Source organism: Idiotropiscis lumnitzeri, chromosome 6, assembly GCF_059441095.1.
Source record: "Idiotropiscis lumnitzeri isolate Australia: NSW breed Sydney's pygmy pipehorse chromosome 6, RoL_Ilum_1.0, whole genome shotgun sequence".
NCBI classification, from domain to species: Eukaryota; Metazoa; Chordata; class Actinopteri; order Syngnathiformes; family Syngnathidae; genus Idiotropiscis; species Idiotropiscis lumnitzeri.
In genome coordinates this window covers 625,558-642,997 of record NC_142396.1, presented here as the reverse complement: position 1 = coordinate 642,997, position 17,440 = coordinate 625,558, and the positions used below count along the sequence as shown (strand labels likewise).

The window sequence follows — 17,440 nt, the reverse complement described above, 5'->3', positions numbered from 1 at the left end:
GCCCTTGCATAATTTAACAGACGTCAGCTTCTGACAAACAACCAAAATGTATTTGTTTTGTTTTTTTGCTTGAATATGATACACTGCAACTAAATTATGGAGGACTGAAGGTGCCAAAGTTAAATGAATAATATTGTCATAAATTAATAAATGAAATATTTAATTAATTGCCCTTTTATTTAATGGTGCATTTATTTATTGATTGATTTATTCGATTCCATTCTTAGTGAATGAATGTAACAATTAATTTGACAATTTTTATGAAAAAATTCATGGCGTATTTTTATTTATTCAATTTAGGCACTTTCAGCCCTCCATAGAAGTTAGTTGCAGTTCACGTTTGTTAATTTATTTTTAATTTTATTTATTTTATTTTTCTGGTGCCGTTGGGGGCGCCGTTGCGTGTTTGCAGTGACGATGAGGGTGCGGCGAAGAAGAGGAACTTTGCTCAACAGGTGGTTGAGCGCAAGAAGAAGAAAATGAGGAGCAACTGTCAACCGCGTAAGTGAGCAAAGAAGCGTGTTTGAACATGTTCCGAAGCGACGCGTCTTCCTTTCGCACCTTGTCCACGTGAACGAGGTTGCTTGTGCTTCGTTGCCTTTTCATTTTCGACTTGAGCGCAGTATCAACTCGTCGCTACTTGGCGGCTAGCTATTAAGTTGCTAAATACGGCGAACAAGTCCATTTGTGTTTCAACATTGTCGTGAGCGTTGACCAAGCGCGCATTTGAGTACAAAAACGTCGAAAACAAACACGAATATTATTCGCGTGAGGGTGAACATGGCAAAGATTGTTTAAAAAAAAATCCTCAATCGACACGCTGAGCTTCAGCGTGGCACTTGTTGACCCAATTCACACGACGACAATTAGCAGAAAGCTGTTTTAAAATGCCGCCAGCTATAAGAGCATAATTTTCATGAGGCGAGTATTAAGAAAGTTGTGACTCCACACCAATTTCTGGACGACGTGTAGATGTAGTTCATTTCAAAGATGAATTAATTCACAGTCGACCCCCTCTATTCGCTGCATATACGGACCAAATATTCCGCGTCTAATTGACGCCCGTATTTGACTGACCCAAATAGTTATTCCAAAAAACTGATAAATTTGAAAAAATATATTTCTAAAAAATATGTATTGAAAGACGAAGCCAATGAAAATTTGTTTGAAATCCAAGCCGGTGGGATAGTTTTTGAACATTTTCTGTATATTTCTTAATCTTTGCCCTATCTCAAAAGACTGATAACATTGCAAACATAAACACAGAAATAGACAACGTGTAACAAGGGTGAAAATTATGAGCTAATTTAGTCATTCCAGTCACAACGCAAAACAATAGGCCAATCTCACAAGATGGCTGCAAAGCACTACTGTTGTCTAAATGAAGCTCCTCAAAATGGTTCCTTGACACCAAGATGCTCAAGGTGTTAACTTAGCACCAGGTTTGGCTGAATGAAACTCCTCAACTCTCATCAACATTGTTCCCTGACACAAAGATGCCATGAGGTAGTGGCAGAGTGCCACTTTTGTCCAAACAAAGCTCCTCAAGGCATTTCAACACAGTTCCTTGACACCGAGAGGGGATCTAAGCACCATTTTGGTTGGATTGAAGGTGACACCACAGGGTGTCAAAGTAACAGACAAAAACAGTGAAATGGGTGCGGTTTATTTCCTTTGAATAACAGAAGCTTACAAAACACAACAAATGTAAAAAAAACCAAACATTTTATTGTCAAACTCGTCAAGAGATGGCTTGAAGATTTGCGCCATGTAGCCGCGGAAAGTAACATGATGCGATTGTGCAGGTGTGTCCGACGCAATGTCCATCGCTTGACGTCCGCGCAGACCAACCGACAGCTGCGTGACGACGCTCGTCGGGTGCAAGCGGCCGTCGCAATGATGCCGCTTCACCTCGCCGCCATCGTCTTCTTCCTGCTGCTGCGCTGCCCGGCGTGCCGGCCGGAGGACGGCGCGACGGTTGTCCCCGCCGAGTGGGTCCTGCTGCACGTGGTGCGTGGTCAGGTGGGTGCCGGAAACTACAGCTACCTGCGGCTCAACCACGACGGCGTGGTCGTCCTGCACATGCTGAGCGTGACGGGCGACGCTGACCTTTACGTGTCGGATGCCACGCTAAGGCCCAGCTTTGATGCCTACAAGCTGCAGTCGGCCACCTGCGGTCGCGACGCCGTGGTCGTGCCTGCCGAGTTCGTCCGGCCGGTGGGCGTTGCCATCTACGGGCATCCGTCGCACCGCCGCAGCGACTTTGAGATGAGGGTCTACCGCGACCCGACTGCTGCGCCGGACCCCTTCGCAGCAGTTTCCCCGGCCCAGGACGCCCGCAAAAAGGAGGCGGACGGTGCCGACCGCCAAGAATTTGACGAGTACTCCATGTTCTGGACCAATCTCATCCGACTTTTAGAAATCATTCTGGAAATTCTCTTTTGAAACCAGTCGCTGGGCTCGCCCCACCCAAGCGAGCACATTGGAGCCAATAGGCGGCGCTCGCTGCACTTCTTCACATCTCTTCACTTGCAATGACACAAAACACACAAAAATATAACGCAACATACACACAAAACACAGGCGGCACAAAAACAAAGCATAACATGTGCAAAACACACAAAGCACAAATCATACACCAGAGACGTACGAAAGAAAATACACTCGCACACCCAACCTACACAAAACAAGAAAAAACAAACCTTGCAAAAAACACACAACACACACGTGACGCATAAAAAAAATCCCAACAAAACACACATACACCAAAACAATGCCAGCTAGACAGGAAACACAGAAAATACACTCACGCAAAGAATAGAAAACATCCAAAACAAGTTGACCCACGATCGCAAAGCCGCTCCCGTACTTATTGGTTTGTGCTTGCTTGTTTCCTTTTGAACTTGTGCATCTGTCACATGTCCTTCAGCACGTCCATTTCAGGATGTCCAAATAGCGCAAATGTGTACACCGGCCCCAAAAAAAAAAAAGTCTGTTGTGATGCACACCTGGACGGGCAGCGTGAGTGTCGGATAAATGTGAAAGAACGTTAGCGTGCACATCCACCTGGGCTCGCTTTGGCCCTTTTCAGAAGAACCCTTTCTTCAATAAAGGAAGAAAACACTTGCTGAAGACGTTTTTTTTTGTTTTTTGCCTTTGACAAACAATAACACGGGTCAACACACTGTTACACAAATCTTAATTGGAAATTTAACTCATCTTTGCTCGCTGACTTTCACACCGGTTCCAAATCTGCCCGTCTTTTCTGTAGCGCTTGAGGATTTTGTAATATATTTATTAGGGCGCATATGATGTGAATTAGAAGACCTGCATAAGATCAAGACAGAACTATTTGCACTCAGTTGTCAAGTCCACAATAGGAACTTGTGAGTCGGTCCACTAGCGCATCAAGTTGTCACACAGGAGCGGGTGAAAGGGCTTGCGCTCGCTTGTCACGTGAGCGCCGGCGCCAGCCGCACTCGGTTGATCCTGAGCACGGTCTGCGGTTGCACGATGATTTTCTTGCGCTGGAAGCGATGGCGCCTCCAGAAACGCATGTGTACTTTGGGCCACGACTGCGTCTTCTCCAGCACGGTGGCCTCCACGCGCACCAGCTCCTTGGCCAGCAGCGGCCGGCCCACCAGCGTGAAGTCGCGCGCCCCCACCAGCAGCACCTTCTCCAGACGCAGGTGCTCGCCGCACGCCGCCTCCACGTGGCTCTCCAGCAGGATCAAGTCTTCGTCCGTCACCTGTGGGACAGACAAATGCCCGGCGTCACTTTGGCAGAACATGCGACAAAGACGCCCCCGGTGTGATCTGTTTGGCGCTCTGGCCCGTTTTTAATCTTTGCGCTGAACAAAACTCATAATTCCTCCGCAGCAAGCTGGCAGCAAAGCACTTGTTTTTGTCTGAATGGAATCTCTCAACTCACCTCATTCACAAACGGTTCCATGACACAAAGATATCGTTAAAGCACTGCTTTCTTCTAAATGAGATTTCTCACCTCACTTCAGCATAATTCCTTGGCACCAAGATGGCGACGAAGCACTTTAGTTGAAATTAAACTCCTCAAAATAGGTCATAGGCACAAAATTCCCACCAGATGGCGGCAAAGCAATACTTGTGTATGAATGAAAGCCCTCAAGTCACTCCAGCATACAAGAGTTGCTCGGCACAAATATAATGGCAAAGCACTGCTTTTGTCTAAATTAGCCTTCAGAACCCGCTAACCGCAACTTAGTTCTGTGGCAAGACGATGGCACGAGAAAATGACAAAGCACTACTCTTCTCTGAATGAAACTCAACAGATCTCAATGTGCTTCCTTGTCACAGATTATCCACAAGATAAAGCACCACTTTTGTCTAAATAACGCTCCACAACTCACCTAATATTTCTTTGGTACCAAGTTGCCACCATGATGGCAGCAAAGCACTATTTTGGTTTGAACGAAGCTCCTGAACTCAACATGGTACCCAGGCACCAATATTGGCTTATACTTTTGTTGATTGTCTGACTTCTTAGCGACGAGAGTAAACTTACTCTGAATTTAAAGATTTGTCCCAAGTATGTAGTATTTTTTTATATTTTGGATTTGTGTCCACATCACCTTCCACTGGCGGCCGGCGAGGTGCACGACGGCGAAGAGGCGACCGAAGTCGCCTTGCTCGATCAGTCGGTTGACGGCGCTCGTCAGGGCGGCGTGCTGCCGCCGCTGCTCCTCCTCCGGCACCGGCCGTGTCTCCGGCCACGGAGGTCTGGACAGCGATGTCAGAGACACCAAGTGGCCGCTAATTGAGCTCTGTGTGCGGGCGGCGGCGGTTGGAAGGACGCAGAGTCCAGATGTCAACAGGCGCCATGTCTTCTGCAGGGTCGTCATCAGCGCCATCTTTACCGGAAAGTGTGTCGACCGTAGATGTTCTCTAAAATTTAGAGGTTTGACGGGGAGGGTGGCGATTTTCACTGTGTCATTTATGTGTCGGTGGAATAAGTTAGTTCTTTATACAAATACATTCTCCTTCATACTATATCATACAGATAACATGGATCTGTCTGTTTTTTATGCGCTCCAACTGTGTTAGGTTGTCTTTTGACAAGTGGCCTGTGTCGTAAATGCGCCGGAAATCGGTTGCACCTGTCGCTCAACTTTGGTTAGACGAATTTTTAAAAGAAAACTGTGTTCTTAGCAACATTAGGTGTCAGAAAATCTAAATACTATGTAACTGTCGTATATTACTAACTAGTCCCATAAAACAAAAAAAAGGGTGACGTTTGTGGAATTAGTAAGCCCTTTGTTGAATACTTTTGGGCAGAAATTGTTTGGAACTGCGCATGCGTCGTCTTCACCTGTCCGGATGACTTCTACTGTTTTATATCTATAAAGAACAATCTGTGAATAAATACTGGTAAGACTGCAGTTTAATACTCATACATATTAGGAGATGATGTTATACAACTCACGTTTTACCAACATGAATATTGCCAAAAATAAAATAATTTTGCTCTTGGTAACCATTTTATTGCGTGCAACCAATGTCGATACTTTTTTTTTTTTATTGTAAATCCTACAGCCTTTTTTTCGGCGTTTCCATCCATCCACCCATCCGTGAAGATTCCAGCGAGTCAAACACCCCCTCGCAGCAGTGACATGACACTCCAGTTTCCGCGGCCGTTGAACGCACCACCACTACCTCCCTCCATTTTGTGTCCCCGGCTTGCTGGGTTCGTTTCCGGGCTGGTCGAGAAAGACGTCTGCTCCTTGAGAGGGAAAGAAAACGCATTAACCCAACCAACAAAACGAGATGGCTCCGTGAATGTGTAAGCGGTGCGCTTAAAAGTTTTTTGTTCTCCTAGACAAACTGACGAAAAATCTCCCCGCAACGCTGGGATCCATCGCCGCCTCCGAAAAGGAGGAAAACGACGAGTCGTCGCCCAAACTAGTCGCTGCTGCTCGCTGACAACTGAAAGTAAACAGCTACGTGCTAAGCAGTTAGCTTCACTTTAGCACGTTAGCTTCGAGGCTAACTTGCTCGCTACACCCATAGACGACTACGGACGATTAGCCCCTCGGGCTAACCGTCCATCGCCGTGGACCACGAAGCTTAGCGAGGCGTCGTTACCTGCTGACTAACCCGGTCACGGGTGCTGGTGTCATTTTTCCCTCCTTGCCAGCGGGCTGCCGTTAACGTTTGACCCTCCGCCAAGGACCGAAGGAAGGGTTTGCCACAACGACACCCCCCCCCCCCATTCATGTTGTTTTTGGTGACGTCGCCTTACCGCCACTTCGTTGAGTTTGGGTGAGTAAACCTGGAGCAAACTTTACCTTTTAAAATTAGAGCTGACTTGAACGCTCGCCACCGGGACTGACTTGTCACACCTCAGTGGAGTTTAACGTGCGTTCTACGCTAAAACGTCTTGAGTCCACGTATCACAAGTATGACATTTTGATGGGAAACATGTCATCTTCAACCGTGACTTGGCTTTAATTGTGTCGCAGTTGCGGCTCAGGCTTTCCTCGAGCGCAGAAACTCTGCCACTCGCAAGACTGTTTTTGCTCGTGTTTTTGATCTCCATTGAGGCAATAAAGGAAACGTTTGTGCTTAAAGGGCGGCTGGTTGCTTGAACGTGTTAAAATAACAACTTCCGTGACTTTGATTCCTGCAATCGATGTGTAAACATGGTTTAATTCAAACGAGGAAGAACCACTGCCATAGCTTGACGTACAGTTTAATTTGTTTGATGACCAAGCTCATAAATTGAAATACTCACGTGTCCAATTATTTCCCCACATTTTCATTCATTCAAACACCCCCAGTACGATGACAACCTCTCCCAAAACCTGACAAACATTTTGGCGTCTGGTTTAAATGTATTGTCCTGAGCGATTGCCAAATTAATTGACAATCAGTCTTTAACTCTAACTGTTGTTGAATTAGTAATTGTCCGAAACCTCTGAATTTTAGCCCCTCAATATTAATTTAGAATTTGCCTCTGATTTGGTAGTACCCCATGAAAGCAGATTATCTTTAATCTTTATTTGTATCCATGCACACACACGACCACCCTTACCTTGCAGAACAGCAACGTGATGTGTTTTTATATATCCTATTCAGTATTATTTTCCATTGCACTAACTATTCTCTTATTTATCTAATTTACATATTTATCTGAATTATTGTTGTATTGCACTGGAGAGGGGAGCTCTCTAATCTCGTTGCACACTTGAGTACAATGACAATAAAGGGATTTCTGATTCTGATTCTAATCAACATGTTTGCCAATTTTCTGGCGTGTTCAGGTCCAAACAAGTAAGCTAATCATTGATTTTTGTTTGGGCATTTTCCCAATGTCAATTTGAAATAACATCCTATTTTTAAATAAAGAATGGAACAAAAAGTGCATGGGGAAAAATACATATAAAATCTCGATTAGTTGAAAAAAAAAAAAAAGTTGCCAGAATAATTATTATCGTGATAGTTGCAGCTGTGCTGTGTAGTGTAACAAAAATGAATGTAAAGAAATAAATGGTTTTTAAAAGTGTCATTGATCGCCTGCTATGATAATTATTTTAAATGATTTTACACTTCACACCAAATGACAGAAGATAATGGCATATAAACAAACCCTCGCCCCAAAAAAATCCTTCTTCTTTCTCTTTCTGTTGCAAAGTTGAACGAACACAAAATTATAAAGTATTGTTAAACAGTTAAATGTCCTGACGGTGATTTTTATCGCAATTGTTGTAAGCGTTAAGGGGCCAAAAATATGTTGTTGTTGTTGTCTTATTTGTGCCTATTACTCGGTTCTTAAACTTTTGATCAATATTATATCACATTGTATATTTTATAAATATTGCATTTTTGGAATATGAGTTAATCAGCAAAATCCATTTCAGGCGCCATTTTGTCAACACTTTGTGTCAACTGAATATGACGTCACAGTTGCTTAGGGCTAAGGTAATGACCAATCATGGCTCACCTGTTTTCTGAAGCTGAGCCACGATTGGCCACTAACTGTGCTCAAACTTGTTTTGCCTTTTGCTTGCTTTGACTGTGCCCCATCTTGTCCGTTCATGTTCTTTCCAAGTTGTCACTTGCTGTCATTATTGCCAAAGCAGAAAGTTAATTTTCTGAAGGCAGCTAGTTCAGTGTTGATTTGTGCTTTTTGTAATGGACGAATTGTTAAGAAATATATGAATGGATAACTGTCAAATGTGGACATTGCACTGATTAATTGTTAAAATGTGCTGCTTGAATTTTTCAAACAGCCATTTTTAAAGAAAATCTTGTAAAAATGACCTTTTATAAATGAAACATATTCTAAATCGTTTCTTTAAATGGACCAATCATTAAACTGGATAATTTCTAAATTGACTGATGTTTCAAATGTTTTTAAATGTACATGTTTGAAAGGTTTACATTTTTTTTTTTTTTTTTTACAGTGAACAGATGAATGTAGAATGAATGAACGATTGAATGTAGGAATTGTCCTTTTTTTAAATCGACCAATCTTCAAATAGTTGTTTTAAAACGCAAAATGTAATCTAATGTTCTTTGTTGAGCAGAGACCCTTTCAAAATGTCGCTTTTTTTTTTTCCCCCAAATGGTCAAAATTCCTCTAAATGTTTGTCAGCGCCATTCCAAAACCGGGTCCATTCAGTAAGATCACGTTGACAAATGACCATCGTTCATTTCAGATGTGCAATTATTTTGGCCCCAAAACCTTGAAGTGTCCCATGTGGCGTAGCGAGCGCCTCCCCCTCCTCCCTCTTTCTCTCCTGACTCGTCTACAAAGTTTCTGCTTGAGCGAGCGAGCGCGTCGCAGCGCATTCGCCAGCTCGCTGGGCCAGATTCCACAGCGAGCAGCAACAAGAAGAAAGAAACCTGTTCGGGGAGATTGAGTCAGTCAGTCCGTTTGTCAGCGTGTGCGCGCAGACGTGTCACATGTTGCAGCGCTGGATCGGCCCGCAGGAAAAACTCGTGGGATCCTCAAACTAAGCGCTTGAAGGGGCCGCAAAATAATTTTTTTCTCATCCGATGCGACAGCGGTAGGATCGATACATACATCCGTTCATCCATTATCTGTTCGGCTTCCCTTCACGAGGGTTGCGGGCGTGCTGGAGCCAATCCCAGCCGTCTTCGGGCAGTAGGCGGGGTCCACTGGTTGCCAGCCAATCGCAGGGCACGCAAAGAAAAGCAAACGATCACACCCAGGGCCAATTTGGAGCGTCCAATCAACCTAGCGTGCACGTTTTTTGGAATGTGGGAGGAAACTGGCGTACCCGGAGAAAACCCACGCAGTCACGGGGAGAACATGCAAACCTGCACTTCTGTACTGTGCGGCCGTCGTGCCTCCCCCGAATGACACACGCTGCAATCATTTTTTTCGTATGATTTGTTGGAAGACACGATCAGGTTCTACTATTAAGCCGAATAACAATAGTCAGCAATGCTAGGTCCATCTACCTCCCATTTATTCCAAACATTTGGGTTACATAAATTCAACCTCAAACGTGAGAAAGAATAAAATAAATCAAGGAAGGGCTTGAGACCATTCTTGTGCTGTTTGTAAGAGGCCGACTCAACTTTTTAACTTTGTTGCACCAGCTTTAAATGTGCCAACTTGCAGAAATTCACTTCCTTAACAATCAATGTTAATTTTCCTATTTGTAAAATTCTGTGTCAAACATTACAGCAGGACTGCACATGGGGGTGTTTTATTCTATATTTAATATGAATGCTTCAATGAACAGATTTATTTTTACTGAACAGTGACTTTTGCACAAACTGCTCACCCGTATTTTAAAATAAATGCAGGACCCTGTTTGCATGTTGACGGTGGAAAAGGAAATCAAGGATTTCCCATATCGCTCACCAAAGATGCGCTTCAAGCGAGTCGTCGGCGCTATTCAAATTATAATTGACTATTATGAAAATAACGACAGCGTCCATTTTCTGAAGGACTTCGCCTCACCGTGCGACAACTTTTGTCGTTTTGTTGCGCAATTTTGGACACGATGGACTGGCCATTTTGTGCTGCGCTTCGCCTCAAGTCCGCTTGCATTGAAGCGTGGCGAATGTGAGCAGGTCGCCAAGTGGAAGGGATTGCGAAAACGGACGTCGCTAGTTGTTGTCGCAAAGAGGCGGCTTGCGTCGTGAGCTTAGTTGCGGCGTCCCGCTTTTGTTGACGTGACCTGCGCCGCTTGAAGAGTGTGCCAGAGCCCGCAGCAATGCACGCCGGTCACACGATCTCCTCCGGGATGTTAATAAAAGTGATCGTCAACTCGTTGATTTGTCCAACGTCGATTAAATTCACACGATTTTATTATCCGTCCGCGAAGGTGTGACTCCAGTTAAAAAGGTAAAGGCGTGGCCAGTTTGAGCTCTAATTTTGATATTTCCGAATTGCACCAGGACAACCAAACTATGAAAAAAAGAAAAACAGTGACTTATGGTCTGAAAAATACGGCACACCGCAGTGTCAATGTGATGAATTGTTCAGCTCTCGTGTGTAACGTTCCGCATTTATTTCTTGATTTTTTTTTTTTGAAAGGAGTGGGACCATAACACGGCAGCAGAGGCACTGAGGTGCGGTGTCCTTACAGAAGACGAGAAAGTCGAAGAAAGTGCCAACAGAGGAACAGGATGCCCATTCCTCCCCCTCCGGGACCCCCTCCTCCCCCCACCTTTCATGAGGTGAGTGAGCTCCCAGTGGGCCGTTGCTCCGCCCCCGTCCAAGTCTTCTAAGCCGTGACGGCCTTTCCCCGGCAGGCCAACACCACCCCTCCCAAGCTCAACTCGTCCGAGGCCAAAGGCAGAGGCGCCCTGTTGTCGGACATCCACAAGGGAGCCAGGCTGAGAAAAGTGGGCGTGGTCAACGACCGCAGCGCCCCCGTCATCGAGAGTGAGCAACAATCCATCAAAAATCTTTTCGCACGTTTCCAGAATTGTGCATTTTCTATGGGGAAAAAATCCCATCGAAATAATGAAATGCCCCGGTGGGAGTCACAGCAGTGGCCGATCACAATCTATCCATCGTCGGCAAGCTCACTGCCTGACATTGACGCTCCCGAAGCGACCCCGGCCAAGAACGCACTGAACCCATTTATTCTCAGATTGAAGCAGACAAGAGCAGTAATGTGCATTTAAATCTTGGTGGCGATCGGTCGCCGTTTTAGACAATGCGAGCAATAGGACCTCGCTTGCCTCCCCGCCGTGACGTAGACAGCTGAGACGGAAAAAATATCAAACTGAGCTCCAAAAGGGGGCGTGCCCGTTTGCATTAAATGGAATCTCAAAAAAGCCCTGAAATCACTGCAGTCTTTTCAGGGTGGCATTTTGGTACTGATGTCATTTTTACATGCAAAACGATTATCGAAGTGCCGATGTCAGCGTCAGTCAAGTGTCCCTTTAAACATATTCAAGTTGCACAACAGTTGAGGATCAGTAAAAATAGAAAGGTATTTCTAAACTCCCAGCACTATCAGATGTTATTTTTCACATTCAAAAATTGAAAAATGACGTATTTTCCACCTTCCGTCTAAGCCACCTGGATCTTGTCCTTGTACAGAATCCGGAGGAGGTCCAATGGGAATGGGGGGCCTCTTCCAAGGAGGCGTGCCAAAGCTACGACCAGCTGGAGGTCAAAACGAACAAAAACGATGACATAGTTGGCCAGTTGACATATTTCTATTTCCTGATTTGGATATTTGTGACCCCGCCTCCTTTAGATGGTTCATCCGGCGGCTCGGTGGGCAGGTCCGCTCTGAGGCCGCCCGGGTCCCGGCCTTCAGCGCCCCGCCCTCCGTCGGGCCGCTCGGCATCGCCGTCGCCGCCGGAGCACCAGCGCTCACACCGGCCCTCCCTGCCCGACATCACCCGCCCCCCCAACACCGGGGGCGGCTCCTCCTCGGGCGGTGGCATGAAGCACAGCACGTCAGCCCCGCCCCCTCCTCCGCCCTTCAACCGGGGCGGCCGCGGCAACGCCCCGCCTGCGCCCAACCTGAAGATGTTGGCGCCCTCGTCCTCGGCACAGAAGCCCCTGCCGCCCACGCCTAACCGAGGTCCTTCTCCTTCCAACGCCCTCAAAATCGCCCTGTCTTCCAGTCGGCCACCCACCGGCGGGTCCTCGGCACCGCCCCCTCCGCCACCCTACAGGATGCACACGTCGCTCTCCAACGGGCCGGCCCAGACTGACGGGGGCGGCGCCCCGGAGCTGCCGCAAAGGCACAACTCACTGACCAAGAAGCACACGGCGCAAGGTCGCAACCACGCCCCGCCACCCCCGCCATCCTCGTCGCCGTCACTGCCGGTCAGCCGCCCGCCGCCGCCCGCCAGAGAGCCGCCGGGACGCCGAGCAGGTACCGCATGCAGATTACAATTTGCCATTCAGCAAAGGTTCTGTGCTGTGTTGCGACTTTAACGTGAAAGAGTATGTGGGCACGTGCGAGTAGTACTGGTACTAAAAATCATTTCAGTCGTAATGTAATAATAATAAAAACAGATAACAGAAGTAGAAGTAATCTTGTTGGAAAGGGCTGGGCCATGTGCTCAAAAGGTGTACCACAAAATAATAAATATTTCAGATCAGTCAATGTTTATGATTTTTTTTCCCATTTTTGTAGTAGTAACTATTCAAATTACGGTCGTGGCATGAAAAGACTGAATTGAGGTCATTTTAGAATCTAATGCTTAACCTTTCATAAGAGTTCATTGGAACTCTGAAATTCAAATAAAGCGCACAATTGAAAAATGGAAATGCCTCTCTAAACGTCACGTGCTTTGGCTGAGAAATTTCACAATACAAATATTTGCTTTGAGTTAATGATCATTCTTTTTGTTTCTGCCATTGTCACGGCTGTAACGAGCTTGCGTTCAGTGATTTTCTGAACAAAATACGGACCGTTGGCAACTGTGTGTGCTAGTTATAGTACAGGTAAATTGTTGAGCGAGTGAAGTACAGGAATTAATTTTGATATCTGAAGCAGAGGTACTCGAAGCAGTACGCTGGCGTTGGGCTGAAATTCATTCTCACTTTTCAGGGGACCCCAAAAATTGCGGATTTGTTCAAGAGTGGTCATCAGTGTGTAAAAATAACTCCCGCACGTTTGGACTGAGCCAATAGGATAGATTTTTGCAAAATATTCAATTCATCAATAGGTCACAGATGACGCCAGCGGGTCATAAGAGAAGGAGAAGTGGTGGGGTGATATGTAGGCTGAGTTGTAGCAATGTTTTTAACAGAAGAAGAGAAAGTAAATGATGGATAAACAGTGGGCGGCACGGTGGCCTCACAGTGAGAGACGGCATCGGGCGTGGGTTCGATCCCGGCTCCGGCCATCCTGTGTGGAGTTTGCATGTTCTCCCCGTGCCTGCGTGGCTTTCCTCTGGGTACTCCGGTTTCCTTCCACATTCCAAAAACATGCACGGCAGGCCGATTGAACACTCGAAATTGCCCCCAAGTATGAGTGTGAGTGCGGCTGGTAGTTCGTCTCTGTGTGCCCTGCGATTGATTAGCTGGCAACCCGTTCAGGGGTGTGGCCCCGCCTACTGCCCGAAGATCGCTGGGATAGGCTCCAGTACCCCCCGCGACCCTCGTGAGGAGAAGCGGTAGAGAAGATGGATGGATGGATGGATAAACAGGGCGGCTGAATACGAGGTGACAAAACTGCTAAGCAGCTCGCAGTGGCACTGGAAGTGCAAGTGGGAAAAGCGAAATGATGTGGTAATGGTGGAAGTTGTAGCGGAAGAAGCTACTGTGTGCTATCTGTTAGCATGTCAGCTAACTAAGGTTTTCTCTTTTCCATTTTGCTCAACGAATTCAAGGCAGCCAATGTCAAACAGTTGATAGTCCTGAAACATTTTCAAACATTTGTCAGCGCCAAGTTTGCTTCTGAATTGGGCTGGAATGTTGTGGGCAGGTTCGAACCAGTCGCCGTCTTGGTTTTGTTGTGTGGAGCAGCGGGCGGGCCAGGGCGTTTGAATTGTTTTGGAGGATTTTTCAACGTCCCGACTTGGTTTATTTGGTTGATAGATTCCTCCTGCGACAGGTCGCCACGATGCTTCCTGCTTCGTCCGCATTCCTCGCCGCTGTCAGTTCCCTCCAAACTTAGCATTCGTTTATGTTACTTGCGCACTTGCACACACACACACACACACACACCCACTCTTCAACTTTTTGCCTGCCCTGTCTCAGATTTCCATCCAATCGTTGTCCACCATTTTATGGCCTAAGCATGTCGGCCTATCAAATGACATTGACAGTTTTTAAATTAATCTAAACCTAAAAAAAAAACATTTTGTATTTTTAAATTCAAAATGGACCATAATAAGGGATCATGATAATAATGCCGAATGATTCCGAAAAATTGTCTGATTGTGAGTTGTTGTTTTTTTCTTCCCCCCCAAACATTGTGATGAATTGCAATTTGATTTTCTTCCAGGTCCTTTTCAACAATTAATCTTTATTATACAATGTCACATTTGAAACGTGAATTTTTATTAAATACATTTGATCTAATACTATTAAAGATCTAAACTTTGAGAATATTTGGACCTACTGCTCGGTCAGCAATCACCACGGCAACAATTTTGTATTTGGGAAACTACATACATCATTCAACTATATTTTTCATTAAATTATCGCCATTTTGAATCATATTGCTAATTTTATCAACCATGACTATTTGCCTTTTGTAGTAATAATTAAAAATCTATCTGTTTCAAACCTTTTTTCAATAAGATGTATTCTTGATTATTGTATGCCTTGTGCCCCCCCCCCTCCCCAAGCCCCTCAGGTGCCCCTTTCCAGCGCCCGCAACGGCAACCGCGACGCCCCTCCGCCGCCGCCGCCACCGTATCGCGGCCACAGCTCCGTGCCGTCAGAGCCGGCAGGCCGAGGGGCCAAACCGCCGCCGCCGCCCTCCTTCTCCTCCTCGTCCTCCCGAACACCTGCCGGACCCCCGCCGCCCCCGCCCCCGCCCATTCGGAACGGACACTCCTCAGTCTCTACCCCATCCAAGTCCATCCTGGGTGAGTCCTCAGGCTCCTGCAGCTAGCGTAGCTCAGAAAAGTGACAAGGTTCCTTTCGAGGGATGTCACAATTCACTCATTTTGATTCGATGTCGATGGATGGATAGCAAATCAATCCCTTTTTTTTTTTTGTTTCGATGCATATTTCAAGCCGTTTATATCAATAGTAAATTGATTTTGGATGAATTTTTCCCTCCGTATTCCTTTCCCGTGCCGGTGCAGATGATTTTGAATCCAAGTTCAACTTCCACCCCATGGAGGACCTTCCGCCCCCAGAGGAGTATCGCCATTTCAACAAGGTCTACCCCAGCAAGAGTGGCAAGGGTAAGCACAGCAGTCCTGTTGTTGTATGCGCACTGCAGACTGCCATTTGTCCAGATTACTTTTGTTATTGTGTGTTTACTGTGTGCTTGAATGTGATGTTTTTTTTTTTTTTTGTGTCCCACCCACCCCGCCTTAGGTATTTTGCGAGGAGCCCCCCCTGCTCCTCCAGTGGGAAGGTGAACGCACCTCAAAGCTCAGCACTTGAACTCATCAGCCAAGCAACTGGTCTGTTCTGGTGTGGTGGGGGGGATGAGGAAGTCCGTATACATGCGCACACACATACACACACATACACAAAGCACCAGCGACATGTGGACTTGACAAGAAGCGAAGACGCCATGAGACTTTTTGACTTTTGAGCGTCCACAACTGCACATTCCCTCTTTGGAGACACTTATTTCATTTCTTTTTCTTCTTTCTTTCTTTTGTTGGGTGCCAGCATTGATCTTGCGGGACACACACGTATACATGATCATGCATGAATGTGGGCTCCCCATCATCCCTTCTTGATTTTGTTGAAGTCACTCCAGGGTGCACTTGAATCAACCAAATCTGTGTGCCAAACGTGTGTGGAGCTGAAATGAAGCCAGTCCAAAAAGTTGATTGACGGACGCCTCGCCTCGTCTGCTTTGTGGAGTTTCACATTCCGAAGGGTGTCAAGGGTTGTTTTGGGGAGACGATGTTATTTCCTCTTTTGAGCCCCTGTCTTCTGCTCTTCTTCACATAATGGGTGGGAGGCTTGTAATCTTGTCTTCATGTTGCACATAGGCCAGCACAGACGCATGACTCCTGTTTTTGCGCTTGCGGGACCATGACATTGGTCATAACTATGTAATAACGTCAGAGCCAGCGGCTTGCTTTTGAAAGAGTGCGATCACTCCGCCAGTTGACCGTGAACGAATAGTTTGGCGGATGGTCTTGGGAGGGGAAGCTGGCACCCCACCAGCCAGGAAGTGACCATCAGCTGCTTTTACTATGCAAGAATTTGTACATGTTGTAGTTGCTTGCAGCTAACAAAAAATATTACAAAGAAAGAAACACTAAAGTGCCAGAGAGAGAGTATTTAGAAGGAGTGTCTTTTTTGCGTCACTTTTAATGATCATTAAGCTCAAAATGAAAATAAAAACACAAAAAAAACCGATTCTGCTGTGAATCAAAAAGATGGAAAAAACACTTGAGTTGCAGCGCCACCTGCTGCTCGTCAGTTGCCTTACACTCGTTTTTGTCCCATAACGGTACCTGTGCTAAATTTATTTCAAATAAAACTATCGGAGTCTTTGCAAATGTATATTTACAACATAGAATATGATAATCTTAGATACCATTGATCTATTTTTGTGCTGTACAAAAGAGTGTAATATAGGAAAGTTCGAAAGAGGAGCGCACTCCGATGACGTCATCATCATCATTTTCAGGGTCACTCTGGTGTCATGTTTGCCGCCTCACGGTTTTTCCTGTTAATCAGCCATCTTTTTATCACTTGAAAACGTTTTCAATAAATATATTGCTGTTGGGGAAAAGGGGACTGAGAGAGTAAGTCTTTTTTTCATTCTTGGAATCCTCGTCATTCTTCATATATATTCGTTTTGAATACAGCTGGAACTGATTCATTTAAGTCACAATAATACTCATAAGTGGACAAAGATATTCACCAAATATAAGTTAATTAACCTTTCCTCGTTTTGTTTGCTGTAGTGTAAGTCAAAGACACTTCAAACTTTGATCATCGATGTTTTTTTTACGGAGCGTTGCTTTGGGTGAACGTTTTTTATTCCCGTCACGATGCACCAGCCGGCATGTTATTGTTTGTGTTCATATTTAAAAATCGCATTTTTACCTTCTGAGTAGGAAGTTCGTGATGCGATTTGTTGGGCTTTTCAGTGGTTCCAGAAGAGTTTTGAAAACTTTTGCTAGCTTGATGGAAGATGATTGGCAAATATTAGACCTCAGTGCTTCTATTTGTGTCGACATTTCAATCGGTTTGTCGTGGTAATTTAGCACTGAAAAGTTTAGCCTTTTGTCGCTTTCCATCGAGTGCTGTTTTAATGTTGCGCAATATGGCAAATTCCAATCCGAAACTTCATCAATA

At 45.5% G+C, this 17,440-nt stretch overlaps 3 protein-coding genes and 1 long non-coding RNA gene across 5 annotated transcripts; 2 read left to right on the top strand and 2 right to left on the bottom strand.

Annotated features, from left to right (window-relative positions):
* The first annotated feature begins 424 nt into the window (after nt 1–424).
* On the top strand, nt 425–3,126 carry LOC148334388 (UPF0669 protein C6orf120 homolog). The gene is made up of 2 exons (XM_088298481.1): nt 425–501; nt 1,806–3,126. The coding sequence occupies exon 2, from the start codon at nt 1,897–1,899 to the stop codon at nt 2,443–2,445; it is 549 nt and encodes a 182-aa protein (XP_088154607.1). The 5' UTR covers nt 425–501; nt 1,806–1,896; the 3' UTR covers nt 2,446–3,126.
* A 56-nt stretch (nt 3,127–3,182) lies between these two features.
* LOC148334387 (large ribosomal subunit protein bL21m-like) lies at nt 3,183–5,144 on the bottom strand. Its single transcript, XM_088298480.1, has 2 exons — nt 4,608–5,144; nt 3,183–3,749 (listed from the first exon to the last, which is right to left on the bottom strand). Exons 1-2 carry the CDS (start codon nt 4,884–4,886, stop codon nt 3,453–3,455), a joined length of 576 nt encoding a protein of 191 aa, XP_088154606.1. The 5' UTR covers nt 4,887–5,144; the 3' UTR covers nt 3,183–3,452.
* Nucleotides 5,145–5,494: 350 nt separating this feature from the next.
* On the bottom strand, nt 5,495–6,178 carry LOC148334386 (uncharacterized). The gene is made up of 2 exons (XR_015844071.1): nt 6,118–6,178; nt 5,495–5,755 (listed from the first exon to the last, which is right to left on the bottom strand). It is a non-coding gene; the product is annotated as an uncharacterized LOC148334386 (long non-coding RNA).
* On the top strand, nt 5,569–16,874 carry LOC148334385 (WAS/WASL-interacting protein family member 2-like). 2 transcript variants are annotated; one of them, XM_088298478.1, is made up of 9 exons: nt 5,569–5,815; nt 6,170–6,294; nt 10,550–10,692; nt 10,768–10,900; nt 11,567–11,638; nt 11,727–12,356; nt 14,785–15,027; nt 15,250–15,351; nt 15,488–16,874. In XM_088298478.1, the coding sequence occupies exons 3-9, from the start codon at nt 10,642–10,644 to the stop codon at nt 15,529–15,531; spliced, it is 1,275 nt and encodes a 424-aa protein (XP_088154604.1). In that variant the 5' UTR covers nt 5,569–5,815; nt 6,170–6,294; nt 10,550–10,641; the 3' UTR covers nt 15,532–16,874. The 2 variants fall into 2 exon arrangements, with proteins under 2 accessions (XP_088154604.1, XP_088154605.1); XM_088298479.1 differs by lacking the exon at nt 6,170–6,294.
* Nucleotides 16,875–17,440: the final 566 nt, after the last annotated feature.